This window comes from Cololabis saira, chromosome 16 (assembly GCF_033807715.1).
Source record: "Cololabis saira isolate AMF1-May2022 chromosome 16, fColSai1.1, whole genome shotgun sequence".
Classification (NCBI taxonomy): Eukaryota; Metazoa; Chordata; class Actinopteri; order Beloniformes; family Belonidae; genus Cololabis; species Cololabis saira.
The window spans coordinates 30,190,563-30,213,767 of record NC_084602.1 but is presented as its reverse complement, the minus strand read 5'-3'; the positions used below and the strand labels follow the sequence as shown (position 1 = coordinate 30,213,767).

At 40.0% G+C, this 23,205-nt stretch overlaps 3 protein-coding genes across 3 annotated transcripts in view; all 3 read left to right on the top strand.

The window, feature by feature from the left end:
• Positions 1–10,676, top strand: part of LOC133461906 (calpain-1 catalytic subunit-like) — a 30,074-nt gene extending 19,398 nt beyond the window's left edge. The window contains exons 13-22 of the mRNA XM_061742915.1: positions 1,885–2,093; positions 2,206–2,245; positions 2,354–2,422; positions 2,753–2,810; positions 2,902–2,963; positions 7,927–7,995; positions 8,133–8,211; positions 9,180–9,296; positions 9,485–9,537; positions 9,670–10,676. Of these exons, the coding sequence (XP_061598899.1) occupies positions 1,885–2,093; positions 2,206–2,245; positions 2,354–2,422; positions 2,753–2,810; positions 2,902–2,963; positions 7,927–7,995; positions 8,133–8,211; positions 9,180–9,296; positions 9,485–9,537; positions 9,670–9,696 (783 nt within the window). The 3' untranslated portion in view covers positions 9,697–10,676. The remainder of the gene's footprint in view (positions 1–1,884; positions 2,094–2,205; positions 2,246–2,353; positions 2,423–2,752; positions 2,811–2,901; positions 2,964–7,926; positions 7,996–8,132; positions 8,212–9,179; positions 9,297–9,484; positions 9,538–9,669) is intronic.
• Positions 10,677–12,977: 2,301 nt separating this feature from the next.
• On the top strand, positions 12,978–15,676 carry LOC133462058 (complement component C1q receptor). The gene has a single exon (XM_061743161.1). The coding sequence runs from the start codon at positions 13,281–13,283 to the stop codon at positions 14,973–14,975; it is 1,695 nt and encodes a 564-aa protein (XP_061599145.1). The 5' UTR covers positions 12,978–13,280; the 3' UTR covers positions 14,976–15,676.
• A 5,673-nt stretch (positions 15,677–21,349) lies between these two features.
• LOC133462169 (thrombomodulin) lies at positions 21,350–23,205 on the top strand. Its single transcript, XM_061743310.1, has one exon. The coding sequence runs from the start codon at positions 21,350–21,352 to the stop codon at positions 22,631–22,633; it is 1,284 nt and encodes a 427-aa protein (XP_061599294.1). The 3' UTR covers positions 22,634–23,205.

Here is a 23,205-nt window from a genome sequence, read left to right as displayed (position 1 = left end):
TCCATATAGTAGGTAAAGAAGCATAGAAAAAAAAGTGTGGCAAATTTATTTTCATTATTACAGAATCACTGCATTAATTACAAACATATTAATAAAGTAAATGCATTAATTATTCAATTAAGTAGCTATTAAAAAATTATAATATTAATAAACATTTTAATATAACAAGAGCTTTACAGAATAACACCACCGTCTGGAAGCATAAAAAGGTTTATATTTGATATTCAAATGTTCAAAAGTTTCCATTACAGGATTTCTTTTTTGATATTAGGGCCCGAGCACTTACAGTGCGAAGGCCCTATTGTATCTGTAGGAATTTTTTTCTACAACATAAACATCAGTTGAGGGCTGCAACTCCTCTTTTTAAACTGGAATATCCTGGCTTGAGTGCTGTTGTCAGTGACATAAGTATTTGAAATGACCGTGATTTTTAAATGTCTGTTGACATATCGGGGTCATTTTATGATTCGTTTTATTATTGCTCTTACATACAGCTCCTTTAAAGAAAAGTCTCTTGGCGCCATGGCCTAAACCGAACAGGAAGTCAGCCATTTTAAATTAATTGTGTAATTTTGCCGCAATTTATGCCATTTCTTTGGCCGCTTCTTCGCCCAAACTGTAACGTGCACCCAGGTGTGTTATACATAAAATGTGCGTTTCGATCCTGCGACGATGCACATTACTTTTCTCAGTCAAAAGCGTTACCGTGGCGACGCTAGACACCAAAAAGCGCGCCCCCCCTTCATCTGATTGCTCCATATGTGATAGTTCCTACTTTCTGCCATAACTTTTGAATGGTTTTATATAAACAGTCGTGGGTGGTGTCATCGGACTCGGTTTTGAGTCCTTGAACATAATTGGTGCAAATTAACCTTGCCCCTTCTTCTGATTGGTCAACATTTGATAGTCCCTATTCTCTGCCATAACTTTTGAATGGTTTGACATAAAGAGTCGTGGGTGGTGTCATCGGACTCGGTTTTGAGTCCTTGACCATAGTTGGTGCAAATTATCCCCGCCCCTTCTTCTGATTGGTCGATATGTGATAGTTCCTACTTTCTGCCATAACGTTTGAATGGTTTGATATAGAGAGTCGTGGGTGGTGTCATCCACTAAATGTCCAGGCCTGAAGAATCTACATGCAAGTCATACAAGCTTCCACTGCAGCACACCTGAACATGCACAAGGGTGCGAGTGCCCGTTCATCGCTGCTTGCAGCTTTAATTGGTTTAGGATCTCCTAGTCCATCATGAACCAACCAGAATAGCGTCAGGGTCACACCCACTTTCTGTAGCCAGAGTTACAACCAGACACAGTGAGCCATTGTTTTATACTCCTCACCTGTGCAACAAACTCCCAGAATGCATTAGGGCTGCTGAAAATACCAATTGCTGTAAGTTAAGGTTGAAAACCTTTTTATTTACTGTGGCATTTCAGTAATCTACCATAATGCAATGCAAACTTTTTTATTATATATTATATATCTTATTTTGTTTGTATTAATTCATGCTTTTAAACTCTTTAACTTTTTAATGCATTTTTTAAGATTTTGGTATATAAAGCACTTTGAATAGTCGTGTACATGAAATATGCTATACAAATAAATTATATTTACAAATAAATCATTCACTGATATATGACAATGATAATTAACCTGTTAATAATTCATCCATTTGACCGTTCATACTGAATTTCCTTTGTATATTGTGCAGCTAAAGTAAAGACACTTTAACAATTACGTTTTTTTTTCTTTTTGTGTTTAATGTGGATAATTGCCTGTGCTTCAAGCTGAATGAAAAAGTAAGAAACTGTTTTACCTTCATCATTTGTTCTCAGTTTATTCTCCGAATGGCTTTTTCAAACCAAAATATCTTGGTGTTACTGCAGTACAGCGCGCAGAGTGGGAAGCTCCCCGCCTCCTTCTTCAGCACCCGTGCACCGGTTGCCCACACCAAGACGTACATGAATGCACGTGAGGTGATGGAGTTCCTCTCGCTGAAGCCTGGCGAATACCTGATTGTGCCGTGCACCTTCAAACCCAATGAGACCGCCTCCTTCATCCTGACCATCCACTCCAAGGCAAAGACCCAGGGCCAGTATGTCCATACTTTCTGTATTAAGATTACTAAGATAAATTGTTAAAACATGATCTGAGTCAGAATGTTTTATATAAAGACACCAATCTTGTATGTAAATGTTTTTCTACAGTGAGAACTCCAACGATTATAAACGTGAACCAGTTCAAAAGGTGCGTCACAGCCATAAGAGATCATTATTGGTTGTTCTGCTACATGTTAAAAAAACCTAAATGGAGGATTGTCAATTAAGTTCCTACTTTCATACTTTTAATGTACAGGCCAATAAGCTCAGGAACCCACAAGAAGATGAAAATAAGAGAGTCTTTTTCCGAAAACACTCTGACAAGGTAGTTTCTGACCTGTAACCGTTGTTTGAAGAAAGTTGTGATGCTGTGTATAATGTAACCAAAAGTAAAGGGCAATGATGTTTAAGTCTTTTAAGAGAAAGTTCAAAGTCCTAAACAGAAAAGGCACTTAAAATGGAGACATGCTATTAATTGTATGAAAAGACTGTGCTTTTTTCTAATTTAGCACGTGCTCTCTCTGTTTCATTATTAACATAAACCCATTTTAATATGTATTTTTGCTCTTTTAAGAGAGAAACACCAAAAATACAGTTTTAGATGAGCAGAAACTCAGATTAAATGTCTGCTTTTTTTGTCGTCTTTTTTTAAAAGTATGACGAAGTTGATGCTGAGCAGCTCCAGGAGATCCTAAATGATAGGATCCTTAAAGGTTTGGACTTTGAAATACTCCTCCGAGCTACAACATTAGAGTTTCAGTTGTTTTAAATCTCACACTTCTTTTATTTATTTGTTTATTTCAGGAGACTTAAAGTCCGGCGGGTTCAGCATCGATGCCTGTCGCAGCATGGTTGCTCTCATGGATGTATCTTTTTGTAATACAAAATGTGATTTTTATTATTATTTGTGGTGGATTACAGTTACACATTGAAGAAATTAGCATGTATAATGAAAAGAGTTGACCAACAAAGAATGGTATAATGATCCTGATGATGGTCTACTTTGAATATCCATCAGGGTGAGTATTCCTTGAGTTGTTCCTTTATAGCTTTGGTCAGACTTCCAGCCCAAATGTGGTTGTTTGAATATTCACATTGTATCTAGCTTTTTTGGCCATCTGAACGGCCAAATAAACCATGTGGTCTGCTACTTCCCCCCCCTAACTCTAATTCAAAGCATGTAGTGAGGTGGTTTCAAAAGTGATTCCATAGATATTTTCATAGATCTATCTTCACCTGGTTGCTCAATGAGGCTTTCCATTAGTCCTCTGTTTCAAATGTCTACCTGACTGATACCAGTGATGGGTTCAGAGCATGGAAACAACTGATGTTGCTCTGTTCTAACCCATGTTTTTGACATGACATAATGACAACAGCAGTTCAGGGGAATATGCTAAAAAAAGCAGTTCACAGGTACCTTCTCCATTCAGGGTAGGTTCTAATGACTGACCACCATTATTTTTGGTATCTTTACATCAGGCTGTATGTAGGTTACCAGAGAAACGGTCCGATCAGATTCTGATTGGATACACCTAAAAACTGGATTAAGGCTGCAGCTTGAACAATCTGAGCCTTTGAAGGTGTTTCCCTCCTAAATACTGTCGATCTGTGTGTGAGTGAGCGATGGGCAAAGTGGCCATGTTAGGGCACCATGCAAGTAGGCATGTGAGCGTCAGAACTGGACTTGAAGTTATGGACGAGATTTCCAGTTTGCTCCACATCATGCATGATCAATCACTTACCTGTGGTGCATTTACTGGCAGTGGCAGATTCTTCACTGTAAAAGAACTTAAGCTGGCAAAGAAAGAGTGATGCTTTTGGCAATTGTTAAAGAATGCTGAGAAGACCATGGTGGAGAGATCAAAGTGTTCACATATAATAGTTGGAATACCTATGGTATGACACATTTGACACCGAGACAACAGAACTGGAGCTTCAAAGAGAGACAAAACAAGACTGTCCAGTTTTTCTCAGTTCCAACCAACACACCTAAATCAAAGTAAACTGATACTGTCTCTGTTTGTGTCTCGTTAAATTGGGAATACACATCAATCAAAGTCCATCACATGAAATGAGATGAACGGGGTTGATGATCAGATTAATCAAGAACAAGTCACATGAGATTAGTTATAGAATTACAAGGTTAGACAATTAGATGCACTCCCTAGACCACCTGGACCACGCTGATCTGCTGGTCCAAGATGAAGACTGGATCATCAGCAGTTTTAAGTCACCAAGAGGATCTTTCTGGATCTGTTGAACTGGTCACAGTTACAAAGGGAGACTGGGAGAAGTGGCTCCATGCCAGAACCAGTACAAGTCCTCACCCCACTGGTTCCTGTACCAACAGGTGTCTTCCAGCAGGTGCTGCTGACAGGTGGGACATCTGTCACTCATCCCTGATCTGTGATGGCCGTATGAGGTGACTGATCCAGATGAGACCAGATACAGAACATTTACTAAATTGTATCTGAACAAACATTAAAATGACATTTAAAGACATTCAAATAATTCCTGATAGGTCGGTTTAACCTGAGTCTAATGTCAATAAAAGATTGATCACTTCTGATTGATTTGAATAGTCAATGATTTTATTGGATGATGTCGAGTCGTCCTCATGTGCTGCGGACATTTTAGAAGGAACAGAGTAGCAGTTTCTCTTATGATTGAGGTTCGTCTCTCCTCATGTGGGGTTTACTCCAGCATCTCTGGAACTTCTCATGTGGCTTTAATGATCCGCTGATGTGCATCAACTCTAGTTTTTACTTTGACTGATGTCGTAATTTTTTTCTTTTCTGATCCTGCTGATTTACAGTCTTAAAGCATTTTTACGGTCCCGCTAATGTCACTGAATGATGAATGCTTGTTTAACACGCGTTGGTAATGTAAACACAAGGCGTGTTATTTGTCACCTCGGGCCTGAAGGCGCGTCGGGAGTCTATAAAAGAGAAACATAACGCAACCTGTGTGGGCGTGTAGAATGACGTATTGTCCCTACATCAGCAAGATTTATACACCATCAGACAGGTGTCATTTTCAAAACGAGAATATATGAACATCGGGATGGATGTTTTTTGGCTGGGTTTTGCTTCTTGCGAACCCCCGGTTTGTCATTTTTGTCTTCACTTGTGCAAACAATGGACCATCCTTTGCGGTTCCGGACAGACAACAGTTTATGGTGTTCTCGGATCTGAGGCTGAGGAGCTTGGGGATAAAGGTGCTACATGATTCTGATTCTGGACTCCTCACCATCTTCATCCTCCTTGACCTGAGTGCGGCCTTCGACAACATCCGTCACACCACCCTCCTCAACAGGTTATCCTCCATCGGCATCACCCACACTCCATTGGACTGGTTCATGTCATACCTCTCTGGCCGCACTCAGTTCATCCAACTCAAGTCCCTGAAATCCACCCCCTCCTCCGTCACTTCTGGTGTGCCCCAGGGCTCTGTCCTGGGGCCCCTACTCTTCATCATCTACCTCCTTCCCCTCTGCAATATCTTCCGCAAATTCAACGTCCACTTCCATTGCTATGCTGATGACACCCAGCTCTACCTCACCACCAAACCCTCATCCTCTCTCCCGCCCACCTCCCTTACTGACTGCATTTCTGAAATAAAAACCTGGTTCACCCAAAACTTCCTTAAATTAAACAGCAATAAAACAGAGGTTCTCCTCATTGGCACTAAATCCACCTTATCCAAAACCGACAGTTTTTCTCTCACTATAGACAACTCCACTGTTTCACCCTCCCCCCAAGCTAAGAGCCTGGGTGTCATCCTGGACAGCACACTATCTTTTCAATCCCACATCAATAACATTACCCGGTCTGCCTACTTCCATCTACGTAACATCAACCGCCTCCGCCCCTCCCTTACCCCCCACACTGCCGCCATCCTTGTTCACAGCCTCGTCACTTCCCGCCTGGACTACTGCAACTCTCTGCTCTTCGGCCTCCCTCACAAATCCCTCCATAAACTCCAACTGGTCCAGAATTCAGCTGCCCGCATCATAACTCGGACCCCCTCCATCCATCACATCACTCCTGTCCTCCAACAGCTCCACTGGCTCCCGGTTCAGTTCCGTATCCAGTTCAAGGTCCTTCTGTTTGCTTTCAAGGCCATCCACAACCTCGCCCCCCCATATCTGTCTGATCTCCTCCACGTCCACACTCCCTCCCGAGCTCTACGATCCTCTTCCTCCCTACAACTGTCTGCCCCCTCCGCCCGTCTCACCACCATGGGGAGCAGAGCATTCAGCCGCTCTGCTCCTCGTCTCTGGAACTCACTACCACCCCAACTCAGGAACATTGATTCATTCCCTAATTTTAAATCACAACTCAAAACTCATCTGTTCAAGACTGCCTATCCCATTTAACAATTCATCTCTTTTAATGTTCTTACCTCTACTGTTTTTTAATACTTCTGATGTTTGTTTTTAAATGTATTCTGCAATTATTTTAACATGTTTTGTACGGCGACCTTGAGTGCCTAGAAAGGCGCCTTAGAAATAAAATTTATTATTATTATTATTATTACATGTGACATCCTGCTGCTGCTGTTACTTTCATCAGCTGTTCCCTTAAAGGAGCATGAGGCAGGATTGAGGCAGGATTTATGAAAAAGATTCGTATACGTTTTAAGTTTTCTAGTAATAATGTCAGATGAAGCGTTCCAAACCAAAAAGAATGATTCCTCTAGTGTATCTCTCCGTTGCCTTGAACAGGCTGTGTGCTGCAAAATGTGCTGCAATTCGGTCCCGAATTTCCCGCGCTGTCCTGCGGATGTGACGTCACATGACGCTGCATGCACGTTCTCCCCGTTCTCCCGTGCCGGCTTCACTGTTGGCTGCAGTACCCCCGAAGGCCGTCGTGGTGAAGGGTGGTGCTAGAGAGTCTCATTTCTTAAAAGGAGCCTTAAGCTCCTTTAATTTATAAAATAATAACAAATAGATACATTTAAAAAAATCTTCCCTGGTGGGCTGTACTGAGGTTGCCTGATCAATAAATCCCTTTTAGGGACCCGTCTGTGTACATTAGACCTGACCGTGCTTAAGACTACCCTCAGAGGGGAGTTATTCGTGGGGCCGCTCGACACGCCAACCCGCATCGGTCAATGTAAAAGGGGCTTGTGTAACTCACTCCCAATCTATACATTCACTTTTACTACGGTACTTAAACTGGAAAATACCATTAAATCGTCTTACAGGAGTGTGTCAAGCTTACAGTCAACGAATTCCCTTAAGCCTACCTGCCTTTGCCATTTTCTTTGTTTGGATGAGCGGTTTGTTGTGGCGTTGGATCTGGTCTGGTCATGTCCTCCTTCCTCTTCTGGTTCTGTTAACTTCACTTCCTGTTTTACTTAGTCTTTCTTGTCTTTTCTTGTTTCCTTGGCCTCATCTCCCTTATTGTTAGCACCTGTGTCTTGTCAGCTGCAGTGAGTGTATATGTTGTCTTGTCTTCCCATTCCACCCTGCTGGTCCATAATCTTCTCTGTGGCTGTGGTTTTTCCCATCTGTTTGCCATCCCGATCAGTTTGTTGCCCTTGCTGTTTCCTGAATCTATTTCTTGTTCTTTTGTTAAAGGTCTTTTGGGAATTACGTCTATTTTTATTCCTGGTCAGCAACGCTTATTGTTTAAATAAACACTTTTGTTTTTAAACTCCTGCTACCTGAGTGTCCTGCATTTGGATTCTGCTTCACGGTGTAAATGAATATTCCTAATCAACTAATTTAAATTAATCTACTAGAGGGAGGGATTTGCACAACTATAACCCCCCCCCCCCTCCCCGAGCACATACAGTCTGTTGCCTTAATAATTTGTTTCTAAGACATCAATCACAGGCAAACTGAACAGTGAGGAGTTTGTTCGTCTGTGGAACAAGCTTGCTGCATACATGGTAAAGAAAAACAAGTCCACCTTATGTATAAATATCAAAATAATCAAATAATCATCATAATAAATAATAATCAAAATAAATATCTATCAAGGAAGTTGAAATGTGATATTTGTTTTCTGTTCTTTTTACTTCCTCAGGACATTTTTTTCCAAACTGATGTTTCCCGGACAGGAACACTGTCACTCAGCGAGCTGAGGAATGCGTTCTTAGCTTCAGGTACAGTATCGATGTGTAAATGCTACATAGCTAATGTTGTGGGAAAACCAATTAAATGCTCTTTAATGCGTTCTTTGTGGTGAATATCTGGACTGAAACTGAGTGTCTAAGTTACCAAGAATAAGACTTGAGAGATGATCCAGATTTCAGTAGATATCATAAGCAGTTGCATGCAAATGGGTCAGAACATGCAGCAGGCGTCTCGATGCAGAATGACAATTAAATAAAGGAAGCATAATTTCTTTTAAAGCATGAATGAGAATAATGATTAATTCCTAGGATTCTGGTAAACAAAACATTGTTAAGGCCGATGTTCTTCTTTTTGGGACAGACTACCAGTCTGTACACTTGGTCAGCCATGGCTACATTTCTGCCGCTCTCAGTATTTTTAGTTTAATCAAGTAGTGAAGGCAAAATTTGCCATCGCACCTCTTGTAACTTCTCCAGCACCAAGTTGGCCCGCTTATCTACATTCTACACATAATTTCTTATGTAATCTTTGACTTTCAAAGTTTCTCCTCCAGCCTTCATTAACATGCTGAAGAGTGTGATACGTTTTGCTTTGAACAAGGAGGAATTAGCACACAGATCTGCCCGGTTTTCATACGACACTGAAGGAGCATTCCAATTAGTTTTGCCTCACAATGTTCAAAGCTTCACTATCGCAGAGCAAATCTTAACCACACCTGAGGCTTTGCGGCTGGGAAAAATCTTCATGACCTCAGATATCTTTGCAAAGACATGAGTGGAGCGTTGATTGATTCTCCAGAACAAATCTGACGCGCTGCAGTGGTGCCACACGGTAGATGGTTTCCTGGCCAATTGCTTATGTCACTCCTAGGGAGGACTGGCATTGCTGCACACACTTTGTTATGCATCTTGGAACTACATTTGTAAATGTCAATTAAACATGAACAAAGCAAGAAGTCATTCACAGCCAGATAACTTTAGAACTGTGTGTTTCTCAGGAATGAAGATCAGTGATGACATGCTCAACCTGATGGCTCTGCGTTATGGCGCATCTTCTGGTCACATGACTCTGGAGAGCTTCATCAGCCTCATACTTCGTCTGGAGTGCATGTGGAGTAAGTGGAAATCATGATCACAGTCATGAATGTGAATAGATTTGATTAACAGTTACTGTTTACTTTGAAAACATAATATCTCATCCTGAGAAAACAGAATTTTCCATTTAAAAGATTATCATCTGGAATTTAAAAAAAAGTTCTATAATTAAAAAAAAAAAAAAAATTAAATCTGTTTTGCTCAACAGAAATCTTCAAACAGCTCTCTGATGGAAAATCAATGACTCTTCAGGGATCTGAGGTAATGAAACCATCTTGATAAAGAGTCAACCAGTTCTTGATTCAGACTCATAAAGTGGAGTAATGAAAAAAATATGAATTAGTATTTGTTACATCTTTTGCGTCAACATCCTATCTCTTGCTTTATTTCCAGTGGTTGCTCATTTCCATGTACACCTAACCAAGCAGGGAAGATGGATCTGCAGAAATACAGGAGAAGATATTTTAAGAAAGGTTTCTCATTGGACAGTTGTTTGTGCCAAAGCAATTGTCTTTTTTTCAGACTTTGTCACATGATAGTACTAATAATGTGAAAACAGAAATGAAACAACTGAAAGTATGTTATGCTGGAGAATTAAGCTTTTTATAAAACCAAAGCTATTATAACGGACCAATATGTATTTTTAGTTTTAGTTTTAGTGAAAACTGTGATGATGATAAAAAAAAAAAAAAAAAAAAAAGAAAACTGTGATGATGATATGAGTTGTATTCACGCTAAAATTGAATCCAGGGCAATGGTTAGAGTTTAAGAGCAAAAAAATTGTGGTAATGTTTTCTTTTTTGTGCTCTGCTAGTGTCCCGTGCAGATTTGCTCTGTTCCTTTTGTGAGTAGAAAGATAGGACCAAGGACATTCAAATACGATGATAATAATCTCTATAATTCTGTCCCACTAATAAGACAAGAACATATGAGCTATTATTATATTTAACAGGATTAAAACATTTCACACTGGTCTTTTTAGATTGGTTTAATGATTGCAGCAATTTAGTTCCATACTGTGTGATTTTTTTCTGGACTGCAGCCAAAAGCAATGTTGCTTCTTTTTGTTTGGCACAGCTATCTTTACATAAATAGTTAACACACTGCAGAAACAATTTTCTTTGTTACTCTGGCTAATACGTATATTTGCTGAGGAACATCAACATTACATTCCACATAAAATAAAATACCCACCGCTTTGGCAGTCAAACACATGCACGTGCTCACACAAGACCCATCAGGAAATTCAGAGCCTCCCAGAATTTAAAGAGAAATTTGTCTGTGGTGATGATATTGGGCTACAGATCAAGACTTTGTGATGATACTCAAAGAATACATTTTTTTTTAGCGCTTGTTGTTTTTTAAATGAAACTAGTTGTCTCTCATTCATTAAAACACCTACACCATTTATTCACTGGTCTCTTTTTAAAGAAAGTTCCTTCAGATGTTGTATGGCACGTTTCTTCAAGATTTCCACAACAGGAGCCAGATGCATTATATATATATATATATATATATATATATATATATATATATATATATATATATATATATATATATATATATATATATATATATATATATATATATATATATATATATATATATATATATCAACTCTGCTGTTGTCTTAAACAAATTCCTGTGACACTACAACAGCTTCCATTTCAACCATGTCTTTACAGCTGTGTTCAAAACAGCTGATTTTAGGGGGTGGAGTCAGACTCTCCACTCCACTCCACCCCCTCTTCCTCAGGGTGTGCCTTAACTTAAATCAGTGTTGCGTCTGACCTGATCTACGTCTCTTATGTCACAATATCCTACAGATTTGATTGGCTCTGAAAGGCATCTTTTCAGACGTGGTCTCAAACAAAGAGACAGAATCAAGCTGTCAGAGTTTTTAATTTGGTCATCACATTTCAAACGATCAACTATACACTCTCAAGGATAGTAAGGTTTATATTTCTCAGAATATGTCTACTTTAAAGGAGCTGTATGTAAGAGCAATAATAAAACGAATCATAAAATGACCCCGATATGTCAACAGACATTTAAAAATCATGTTCATTTCAAATACTTATTTCACTGACAACAGCACTCAAGCCAGGATATTCCCGTTTAAAAAGAGGAGTTGCAGCCCTCAACTGATGTTTATGTTGTCATTTTTTGTTTTGGCCTGAAGCTCCACCCTCCACCTATCTCCCAATCACCAAGTCAGTATTGTTTCTGAAGCTCCACCCTCCACCTATCTCCCAATCACCAAGTCAGTATTGTTTCTGAAGCTCCACCCTCCACCTATCTCCCAATCACCAAGTCAGTATTGTTTCTGAAGCTCCACCCTCCACCTATCTCCCAATCACCAAGTCAGTAATGTTTCGGCATCCGGGTTGCCAGCTCGGCTCTAATTATCGCAGCAGCCGCTACGAACGTGTTGGATGAAAAAATGTGTAGCTTTCCAAAAACTAAAAGACCTCGTTATGAATCCGAGTTACATTGTGACAAGGTCCGAAATAAAACAAGGATTTGTTTTTTTTATTGCCATGGCAGCCTACGTTCCTGCTGCATTCTGCAGTCTACCTGGCAACCTCTGGTCGGGGGAGGAGGGGGAGGGTACACGCCGCCCAACAATATTTTGAAAGTGACTGCAGAACCAGTTTTGGCCATTTCTTACAGACGGCTCCTTTAAATGGTCAAGATGAACGTCCATCATGTACTGGCATCCAAACAACTTGTAACAACAACTTGTAGTGTGCAATGTAGATTGAAAACGAGAATTGCAACAGCCAAAATGGAAATGTGGATATAGATTTGACAGTGAGAGTATGCAAGGCAATTATGTTTTTACTGCTATCCAGTAGGTTGTGATCTCTGAGCCCACTGGGTGGGGGAGGTTTTCTCTCAGTTTCCAGTGATTGTTGTCGGGGCACTTCCTGCATTTAAACAAATACAGGAAATGACATGTTTCACACGCGGGCCCTTGGCACATTGCATGTAGAACGGTATGTTCAGCAGGTTGTAATGATGGAAAATACTGCCTGCACCTGAAAACTACAGAATAATCAGATAATGAATCACCAACTTCCCACTAGCTGGATTCAAACTGTGGAAACATTTCTTGAGTGAAGTGTGAGAAAACACATAAACACGTAAACAGATGGACGTCACATTTATCCCCTACAGTACTACCTACAGAAAAAAAAGTTGAAAAACTTGACTTTGAGATCCCTTTTCTTTGTAAAATATAAATCAGTGTGATGTAGGAAAGTATGAAAAAGTATTTACATAGACCAATTACATAATCAGGTGATTAAATGTGCTTTGTATACAACATATGAAGCATTAAAACAAAATTACTGGTATTTCAAATAGTCCTCGGACCCCTAATATTAGAGACTTTTCCAACTTGTGAATTTACCTTTCATCAGAGAATAATAGAAAGACAATGTGTGTGCATATTTAATGATCAAAAATCTGTTTTTTTTCTTGATTGTGCTAGAAAATATGTAATGAAACCTTTCTATTCAGACTGAATGGGATAATACAACATTTATGGTCATTACCCCAATGTGGTAATATTACTACTAGACAATAAAAGGCAGACCAGAGGTTTTCCGTGTGGCAGCATCTTTAATGCCAGTGTGTTTTCATAAAGTGACCTCATCCAGTTCATGTCTTGTAAGGAACCAGAGTTAAGGGAGTCTGCTGAGATGTCTGGGGTTTCCAGAGGCCGGAGACATCTGGAGGACCAGTCAAAACACTGTGTGGCCTTTCATTGTTTTCTTTTTACAAAACGGAAGTAGACAGCAGGAGAGAAAGAAAGGGCTCATAACTGCAGCGAAACATGACTTCCGTCTTTAGTTTGGGTCCCAAACAGGATTTTGAGGCTTGAGTGTTAGTTTCAGACTCCCACCAGTTGTTCTCTGGCTACGAATGGACAACTATACATTGGTCTCCTTTTTTCCCAGGAAGCCTCTGGATCAGCTAATTTGGTGATCTCTTTTTCAATGATGTTGCTGATCCTTCTGCTGCAGCTCATCAACAGCTTTGAGAGGTTATCTGGGGCTGAATATGAAACTCTGTGCGCCGCTAACGCCTGCTTCACCTTACACATGGAGAGGGTGAGCTTTAGCCAGGCCCAGCAGGGCTGCGAAGACAATGGAGGTTATCTGACGACGGTCAGAGACATGCATGAAGAGGAAGAACTGCGTTCGCTTTTCTCACTGATCCCAGGACACCATCATGACAAAGTGGCCAAATTTTGGATTGGATTAAAGCTGCACAGAAAGAACTGCGTTTTGGAGGAAAAGGCTCTCAGAGGGTTTAAATGGGTCTCTGGGGAGGAAAACTCCCACTATTCCAACTGGAAGAAAGAGCCTACGTCCACATGCACACAGGAGAGATGTGTAAAGGTTGATTACAACTTCTCAGAACAGGAGCAGCTGCAATGGACGGCAGGAGCTTGCAAGACTTTGGCTTCTTATGCATGTAAGTTTTATATTAATGGGATGTGTCAGCCTTTACATCTGTCAGGGCGCGGAAAAATAACCTACACACCTCCCTTCGCAAAAGAGCCGCAAAAAGGTTCGATGGAATCACTTCCAGTCGGAACATATGCTAATATTGTGTGTAGTGACCAGACGTCACACTACTCTGTGTGCATGAGTTTGAGCAGTAATTATAACTGGACCCATCCCGGCCCCTTTTGCGAATTTGCTGCACAGACCTGTGAAATCAACAACGGTGGATGTGAACATTCGTGCCATCGGGAAGCAGGTGATGTCCAATGCTTTTGCGAAGAAGGTTATGAGCTGGAAGGGGATGGATTGTCGTGCACGATGAAGGACGTGTGTGGTCCTGACACCTGCGAGCATCAGTGCGTCATGGGGAGGACAGGGTTTTCCTGCAAATGTCCCGATGGGTTTGAGCTGCATGAAAACCAGCGCAACTGCTCTGACATCGACGAATGCCAGTCACAGGCCTGTGAGGGTCATCTGTGTGTAAACACGCACGGCAGTTACATGTGTTTGTGTAAAGAAGGCTATGAAATGGTGGACGGCGAATGCATCGATGTGGATGAGTGTGCACAGCCACGCTGCCAGCAGGGCTGCTTGAACACTGTTGGATCCTTCTTCTGTTCCTGCTACGAGGGCTACGCTCTACGGCGGGATGGGCTCTCGTGTGAAGACGTCAATGAGTGTTTGAATGAGCGCTGTCCGGCTGAGCTTATGTGCATCAACACTGTGGGAAGCTACATGTGCAGCTACGAATCAGAATATGACGGACCGTACATGTCCATCACACCAACGGCCCCATCGGATGAGGCAGTGGATGAAGAAATGCAGGACGATTCCACGGAGACTTTGACCAGAAGCACAGTGGAGCTGCAGCACCAGTCCCCTCACACCGATGTGCTGCTGCCAGACCTGATGAACCTGACCAACATCAACGCATCCTCAGTGGCCGACGTGGCCCACGTGGTCAACTCCAGGGTGATCATCTGCGTCCTTGGCTCGGTCATCCCTCTGGTCTTGCTGGTCCTGGTCACCTTGTTTATTGCCATTTTTCGATGTAATCGCTCAAAAAAAGAGGTGAAGAAGAACACCACCATCACCACCACGGACGGCTACTGCTGGGTGTCCTCTGGCGTGGATCCACGCTTGGAGAAATTATACGAGTCCATCCTGACTGACGATTTATGAGCCGACGACAACAGGAAGTGTCTGTGTGGACTGTTTTCTCTATTTATGAAATGTAAATGTTTGCATCGGGGGTTGTGCTGGAGCTATACAATGTTATCAGACATGTACATATCAAATCAGAGATGGTGAACTATATTGTCCGTTAAACAGTGATCTTTCTCGGCCTTACAGTAGCTCAGTAACGGGTCAGAGTACACCAGTGCAAGTTTTCCTGTTACTGTTTGAAGCGGATGTGAGGGGTTCTGCGTAAGAAGAGCTCATTGTTTGGACTGGGCGGTGCCTGTTATTTTACTGCCAGGCCAAACAGTCCAGGACAATGTAAAGTTGATTAACTGAGAGAAGGTTTATCCAGGTTGCAGGGTGCAAACGTGTGTTTATCATGCCAAGAATCAAGCTGTTTCTCTTTTAGCTAGATTTTAACTAGCTGTCAATATATGTATATGTAATCTGTTTCGAAGTATCGTATCAGACCAAGTAATCATATCAACACTAAATAAAACTGTTTGTTTGAAAACATGAAAAAGTGTATCACGTTCCTGCTAAATAAATCGGAAGGCCGTCATCCAACTCATAGGTCAGCTGCTCAGTTCCTGTGATGACAGCATCCCCGCAATGGTCAAGCCCTCTGCACGAATCACTTAAGGCTGTTTATTCACAATGTTAATATCTCTTTAAGATGAAAAAAAAGTATACACACACACACACACACATATATATATATATATATATATATATATATATATATATATATATATATATATATATATATATATATATATATATATATATATATATATATATATATATATATATATATATATATATGTGTGTGTGTGTGTGTGTGTGTGTGTGGTGTTTGAACGTGTCATTTTAAGGCCAAGAATCAAGCAGTTTCTCGTTTATTTTGTTGCAAGCAAACATGTTAGAGCCTGTATGAGCTCCTGTGTATCTTACCTTTCCGATGAAAGATATGATATGATATGCACGTTTACTTGTCAAGACTAACCAACAGCGGAGGTAGACATTTGTAGATGATTTACTGAATGAAAGGCTGCAATGGTCTATAAACTATACATTTTAGCTTCACTGCAGAAAAAAGACTGAAATATGGACAGCAGATGTTTTGAAAGTATGTAATGTGCAAAAGTAAAACTTCTTATCAAGAATGGATCCCTTTTGTAGAATAATTTGAGAGATTATTTCTCCATGATTGATGCTTTAATGTTTCAGTGGTACTGTTTGGTTGTGTCGTGGTATTGCTTAATCTGCTTACTGACTAGTGACTATAACTGCTTTATTGATGTGATTTATGGAAAAAGTACTACGTTTTGTTGTAAATATAGTGAAGTATTACGTTGCCTAAAGTAGATTTATGGGCTTATGTGCTTTTTCTGTAAAGAACTAGTGTGTAAATACATGTAATGTGTTTGGAAGTAACATATCACACCAAAACGAAATAAAACGATTTGTTTAAAAGATATGAAGATCACTTCTTCCCTCCACCAGTGACATCAGAGCTTTTTCACTGGTTGCTACTGTTTATCCCCCAAGAAAGCTTTGCTGACTACAAAAAAACAAGTTGTATTAGAAGTTCAGTCCCCTGGACCTTAAAATAGATTATGCTTATCTGGATGTTCATTTGAAACCTCTGAATCAACACTTGTATTTTGTACTAAGCATGCAAGAAAGGTTTAGAGGAAAGGTTTCCTCTAATCACCCTTCTAGGAAGATCACACTATATATATATATATATATATATAGTGGGACACACTAGAAGGGTTGTATGGATGTGCTTGTTTTAATTGGTGAATTGTAAAGCTCTTTAAAAAATGTACATAAAGTTAAAAACACGTTGAATATTCCTACAGTAGAAACAGAGGATGTATATGTTTTGTTTTTCTTGCTATACATACATACCAGCAGCAACTTTAGGTTTTTTAATCACAATTTCAAGATCTCTTTAAAATGATTTATTACAGAACCCCCCCCCCCATCTTTAATTTTTCAACAATGTCTATGAGGGTTTTACATTGTTCAGTTTATTCACTTATTTCCTCCACAGGTAAAATCGTATCCTTGTCACTGGTGGTTACTAACTAATTCCCCTCCATTTTCAACATTTGAAAAGTAATTGTTTTCACTATTTAATCCATTTTTTTTCCTGACTAACAAACGTTCTATTATAACTTCAGTCCCATGGACCTTAAAATAGATTATGCTTACCTCATTCCTGCAAATCACAATCCAGAGGGGTTATTTTAACACATACAGTACATGATGCTGTATTCGGAGAAGAACTGTGACAACAGCAAACTACATACAAACTACAACTCAAACCAAAAGTTCTTCCTAATCAACATTAAAGGACTTTAATTTAACAGCCGACTTTTCCATCCATTGTATACTTGCTTCACCAGTGGGCTGGACCCGATCCCTGTGCACTATGGACCAAAGGCAGGGTGCACCCTGGATGGGTCGCCACTCCATCTCAGGGCAACCAGCACTTTATAAACACTATTTACCTAATAATGCTTTTTTTTTGCTTTTTTTTCTTCACAAATGACTTCAACACCACCAACCACCAGTTTAATGATTCATAGACATAAAGTTTAAATATGAAATTATTGACAAAAAAATTAAGGTTATACAAAACTGAAAAATATATAATATTTTTTGGGGGGGTAAATATTCTGGTTTTTCAAAATATTATTAATACTTCGACCAGTGAAAGGTCAGTTAAACAGTCCTATTTAAATTTTTTTTACAAATAGAATAAAGGTTTCACAAATCACAAACTGTGTTTGAGATATTCTAAATATATCTAAATATAACTTACTCCAAGTTTAAGCAGTTTAAGTGTTGTGTTTTTTGTCGTGGACCCGGTCTAAGGCCTCATTGCTTTAAAAGTCAGAGGAGGGGTCCTTCAGTGGGAATCAGAAACTAACTTCACTGTCCTGTTAAGATCTCTGCACAGCACAGCACTCTTAAACCTTAATTAGAGTTCTTAATCAAAGCTCTGTTGGCAGATAGAGCTCTTACTACCTGGCATTTCACTGTAGGAACAGAGCCATGAACAAGTTTTGTTGTCTTTGTATTTGTTTAAGATATTGTTTTAATTATTCAGAACCTAAAATCATGAGAAATGTTTTTGCTCTGAGTGTCTCCTGAGGCAGCACCGGCTTATGTGATGCGGCTCAGCAGCCAAAATCAGCATTGAACTGGGTGAACTACAGGTATGTTTAACGTCAACACTCGTTTCAATGATGCGGACAAGCGTTACATAAAACTGATCATGACACAGTTCAGCAACTTCTGACCTACTTGGCAACTTAACGTAAAGTTACACAGCGTATTATATCATTGGAGTCTCAAAAATAACACGATGACCTTGTTGATTGTGATTGGGAAAAATACTTGTGTGCACATGTTGGGTTTCACCGAAGGAGTGTTATTGTAAAGATGATACTTAACAACCTTAAAAAACTAAACAAAAACATGTACAGTACATATGCAGTATACAGGACTGTCTCAGAAAATTAGAATATTGTGATAAAGTTCTTTATTTTCTGTAATGCAAAAATGTCATACATTCTGGATCCATTACAAATCAACTGAAATATTGCAAGCCTTTTATTATTTTAATATTGCTGATCATGGCTTACAGCTTAAGAAAAATATCCTATCTTAAAAAATTAGAATATTCTGCTTGCAATATTTCAGTTGATTTGTAATGAATCCAGAATGTATGACATTGTTGTTTTTTTAATTGCATTACAGAAAATAAAGAACTTTATCACAATATTCTAATTTTCTGAGACAGTCCTGTATAACAGAGTTACAGGTTTATCCAGGTTTTGGTGTTCAACCGTCTCATTTTAAGGCCAAAAAGAGGTGAAAAGAGTGCCCTGTTTTAAATATCTTGGCGTGACAATCACGCAAGACCTGTCTTGGTTACATCACATCAAGTCCACTGTGAAGAAAGCCAGACAGCGTCTCCATCACCTCAGACGCCTGAGAGACTCCAAGCTCCCGCTCCCAGTGCTCAGGAACTTTTAACCTGCATCCGGTGAGGGAGTATGACCCAGGGATGGGTAGCTGCACTAAGCAGGACGCTCCAAAGGGCGGCTGGTTCAGCTGAGCAGACAATAAGATCCACCCTCCCAACCTGCGGGACATTTACATCCAGCGACGCAGGTCAAGGCATCATCCTGGAAACTCCCTCTTCTCCCTGCTGCTGTCAGCGCGGCGCTATCCGTGCCTAAAGTCTGCCACCGGGAGGATGAGGAAGAGTTTCTTCCCTCGGGCCATCTGTATGCTCAACTCTGAAATTTCAGCCGCTTCAAATGCTATCAGTCCACTGAAGAGGAATTTATCATGTGTAATCAGAGCCTTGAATGGTGTGAGTAGATGAGATACTGTCTACCCCTGTAGATTTTTGTCATTATTCTTTGGGTTGATAATGGCGTTCCCAGCTACTGCTATTGAAAACTAAACTTAGGCTCAGTAGATGTTTTTTTAACCTAACCCTCCCCCTAAACTTAACCTTAACCTAAACCCTGAACCCAAATTCTAACCGGTGACAAAACATCTACTGAGCCTAAGTTTAGTTTTCAATAGCAGTAGCCATTATCAACCCAAAGAATAATGACAAAAATCTACCGGCTACCATTCAAGGCTCTGATTACACATGATAAATTCCTATTCAGTGGACTGATAGCATTTGAAACGGGTGGAAATTTAAACTGTTGTTGGATCAGCCCCCCCCCTTTTCTTTTTTTGTTTTTTCAACATGCACATTATTATTATAACAGTGTTTGGTTTGCTGATTTATTTTAATTTAATTTGGATTGTTTTTCTTTTTTATTGAAATATACAAAAACCATTTCACTCAGCACAGTATGGTGTATAACTGTGTACGTGACAAATAAAGATGACCTGTAGCACGCTCGTGCCACTTGGGGTCGACCGACAGGAAGGAGGACAGGGGGTTTAGTGAAGAAATTGTTAGTATTTATTTTCACCCAGACACACGTGTGACAGCACTCTGCTCTTTGTCCTTCCTCTGGGCAGAACAGCTTGCTGGTGTGCAGTTCAAACAGCCAGGCTGGGTGGAGAGATCACGGAACCAGGCGCCACCGGTGTGCTGCTCCCCGCAGACCACGCCCAATCCTCCACCCTGCCACGTGATCTTATTAAAGAATCAAGCAGTTTCTCTTATTGTTTTGCCAGCGAACATGTTAGAGCCCGTATGAGCTCCTGTGTATCTTACCTTTCCGAGGAAATCTAAAGATATGATATGCACGTTTACTTGTCAAGACTAAACAACAGAGGGGGAAGACATTTGTAGATGATTTACTGATGTTTTGAAAGTAGGTAATGTGCAAAAGTACAAGATCTTATCAAGAATGGTTGCCTTTTGTAGAACAATTCAATAAAGAGATTATTTCACCATGATTGATGCTTCAATGTTTCAGTGGTACTGTTTGTTTGTGTCGGGGTATTGCTTAATCTGCTTACTGACTAGTGACTATACCTGCTGTATTGATGTGATGAATGGAAAAAGTAATTAATACAGTGAAGTATTATGTTGACTAAAGTAGATTTATGGCTTATGTGCTTTTGCTGTAAATAACTAGTGTGTAAATACATGTAATGTGTTTGGAAGTATCATATCACACCAAAACTAAATAAAAGTATTTGTTTAAAAGATATGAAGATCACTTCTTCCCTCCACCAGTGACATCGGATCTTTTTCACTGGGTGCTACTGTTTATCCCCCAAGAAAGGTTTGCTGACTACAGAAAAAACAAGTTGTATTAGAACTTCAGTCCCCACCTTAAAACAAATTATGCTTATCTGGATGTTCATTTCAAACCTCTGACTCAACACTTGTATTCTGTATTAAGTATGCAGGAAAGGCTTCCTCTAAACAACCTTCTAGGAAGATCCCTCCCTCTCTCTCTCTCTCTCTCTCTCTCTGTCTCTCTCTCTCTCTCTCTCTCTCTTTCTACATATATACAGTATATACATATATATGTATATATATATATATATATATATATATATATATATATATATATATATATATATACACATATGTTAATTGGTGAGTTGTAAAGCTCTTTAAAAAATGTCCAGTTAAAAAGTTAAAAAGACGTTAAATATTCCTATTAGAAATATATACATATATATATATATATATACATATACATATATACATATATTTATAAATTGGTAAACACATTGTAAAGGTCTGCAGAAGGTTAAAAGTAGTTCCTGTTTTTACTGTCTATTCAACAATAGACAGTAAAAACAGGGGCTACATATTTTTTGTTTTTGGTACTATGAATACATTCCAGGATCTTGTTTGATCCATGTCTGTGTTTGATAGAGCTGTGGAAAAGAACAGCACTCTGACTTTATCTGATTTCCTTCCTGATCCTGAGGGACCCTTTTTCCGGAGTCTGAAGCCGCAGACTTTAAATTCCTCACAGCTAAAGAACGCCAGCCTGCAGCCGACGGTGTCGGAGTCAGTGAGTGTAAGAATGATGGATATTTTAATATCAGCGGTGCTATTGTTATCCTTTATATCGGGATTTGGCTCGAAGCAAACTGGAAGCTGCAGGCCGTTTTGTTCTGGAGATGACTGCATAACCGTGAATCGGCACAGCGTGGATTTCAGAACAGCTGAGGAAGTGTGTCGTGAAAGCAATGGAAAGCTTCTGACATTTCAGTCAAAGTCTGATAAGCTAATATTTGATATTTTCAGGAAAGAATTCCTCGGAAACTTCTGGATCGGATTACGTTTGCAAGCTGGAGCCTGCAGCAATCTCTCCACCCCTCTGAGAGGCTACGATTGGATCTCTGGTGACAAGAACAGGACCTTTATTCCGTTCTTCAAGACCTGGGCACAGAGCACTGAACTCTGCTCTCCACACTGCGTAGCCCTTTCGAACGATGAAAACTTAACAGAGAGGCAGTGCTCCGACAAAGCGGATGGCTATCTGTGCAAAACAAAACTCAAAGATGCGTGCCTGGCACAAACTTTACCATTTCCAATTATTTTTCAAAGCTCTGCCGGCTGCAAAACTGGTCCTTGTGAGCACACCTGCACTGATGTAATTGGGGGTTACAAATGCTCCTGTTTCCAAGGATATATCCCTGACAGAACAAACCCCAGACAGTGCAAAATACACTGTGCAAAAGAGGTATGCCTTCCAATATGCGAGAATACTGTTGAGGGCCCGTGTGAGTGTGCTGACGGTTTTTTACTAAGTGATGGCATTTGCATGGACTTGGATGAATGTGACATGAATCACTGTGATCAAGACTGTAGAAACACTATTGGGAGTTTCGTGTGCTCCTGCCGGGAAGGGTTTATACTTGAAGCCGGGGTCAAATGCACCCAAGCTTCGGACGGTGACAGATATTTAACTGGAGCTCCAGTCTCGGAATTTGTTAAACCAGCTCCCAAAAACAGCACGGTGAAGAGCTCATCTGCTCCTGCAGGTGTTTTCCTCTGGATTTGGGTTGTTGTTGCGGTGGCTGTGCTCGCATCGGTGTTTGTTATCAGGTTTTACGTCATGAAGCGGCAGAGACGCAGAGAGCAAAGCTCCGATCTGCAGTCCACTGCTCCAAGAGACAGTACTGAAGGATGAACACGGTCTGCACGTGGTCAACATGAACATACTGTACATTCCACTAGTGTCTTATAGGTTCATTTGTCTTTTAGTCTGTAATGTAGATCAAATACGTGAACGGTATTGCATAGAATGCATAGTGAGGAAACATGCTACAATTCAGGGAGACCAAGTTGTTAAATTTAGAGCAACTTTTTCAGATATGAATAATTCTACATTTCTTGTGTGCAGAATTACAATAAAAGCAGAAATATCGGTTGTTTTTCTTTTAACATCCCTTTTAAGCAGGAAACAGCCCACTAAAGGTGTCCCCACCCAAGGTTAAAGGTCACAACGCTGATGAAGAATGTTTCCTTTTTGTTAAAACGTTGATGATTGCTTCAGGGATATATTGAGCCTATTTGTAACCAAGTCTTAAAAACTTTTTTAAATGTATATAAAAATGTAAATAAAATGCACTATCCATAATACTGAAAGTATAATAGCATTAAATGTACGGATGGGCAAAAATATCGATATAGCAATATATCCCGATACTGTGCCAGTCGAATTGATTTATTTTTTTCAATAATAAATCATGTTTCAGAGAG

Bases quoted from the DNA above. Each gene is read 5' to 3' on its own strand.
- LOC133462058 (XM_061743161.1), top strand. From the start codon at position 13,281: ATGATGTTGCTGATCCTTCTGCTGCAGCTCATCAACAGCTTTGAGAGG.
- LOC133462169 (XM_061743310.1), top strand. From the start codon at position 21,350: ATGTCTGTGTTTGATAGAGCTGTGGAAAAGAACAGCACTCTGACTTTA.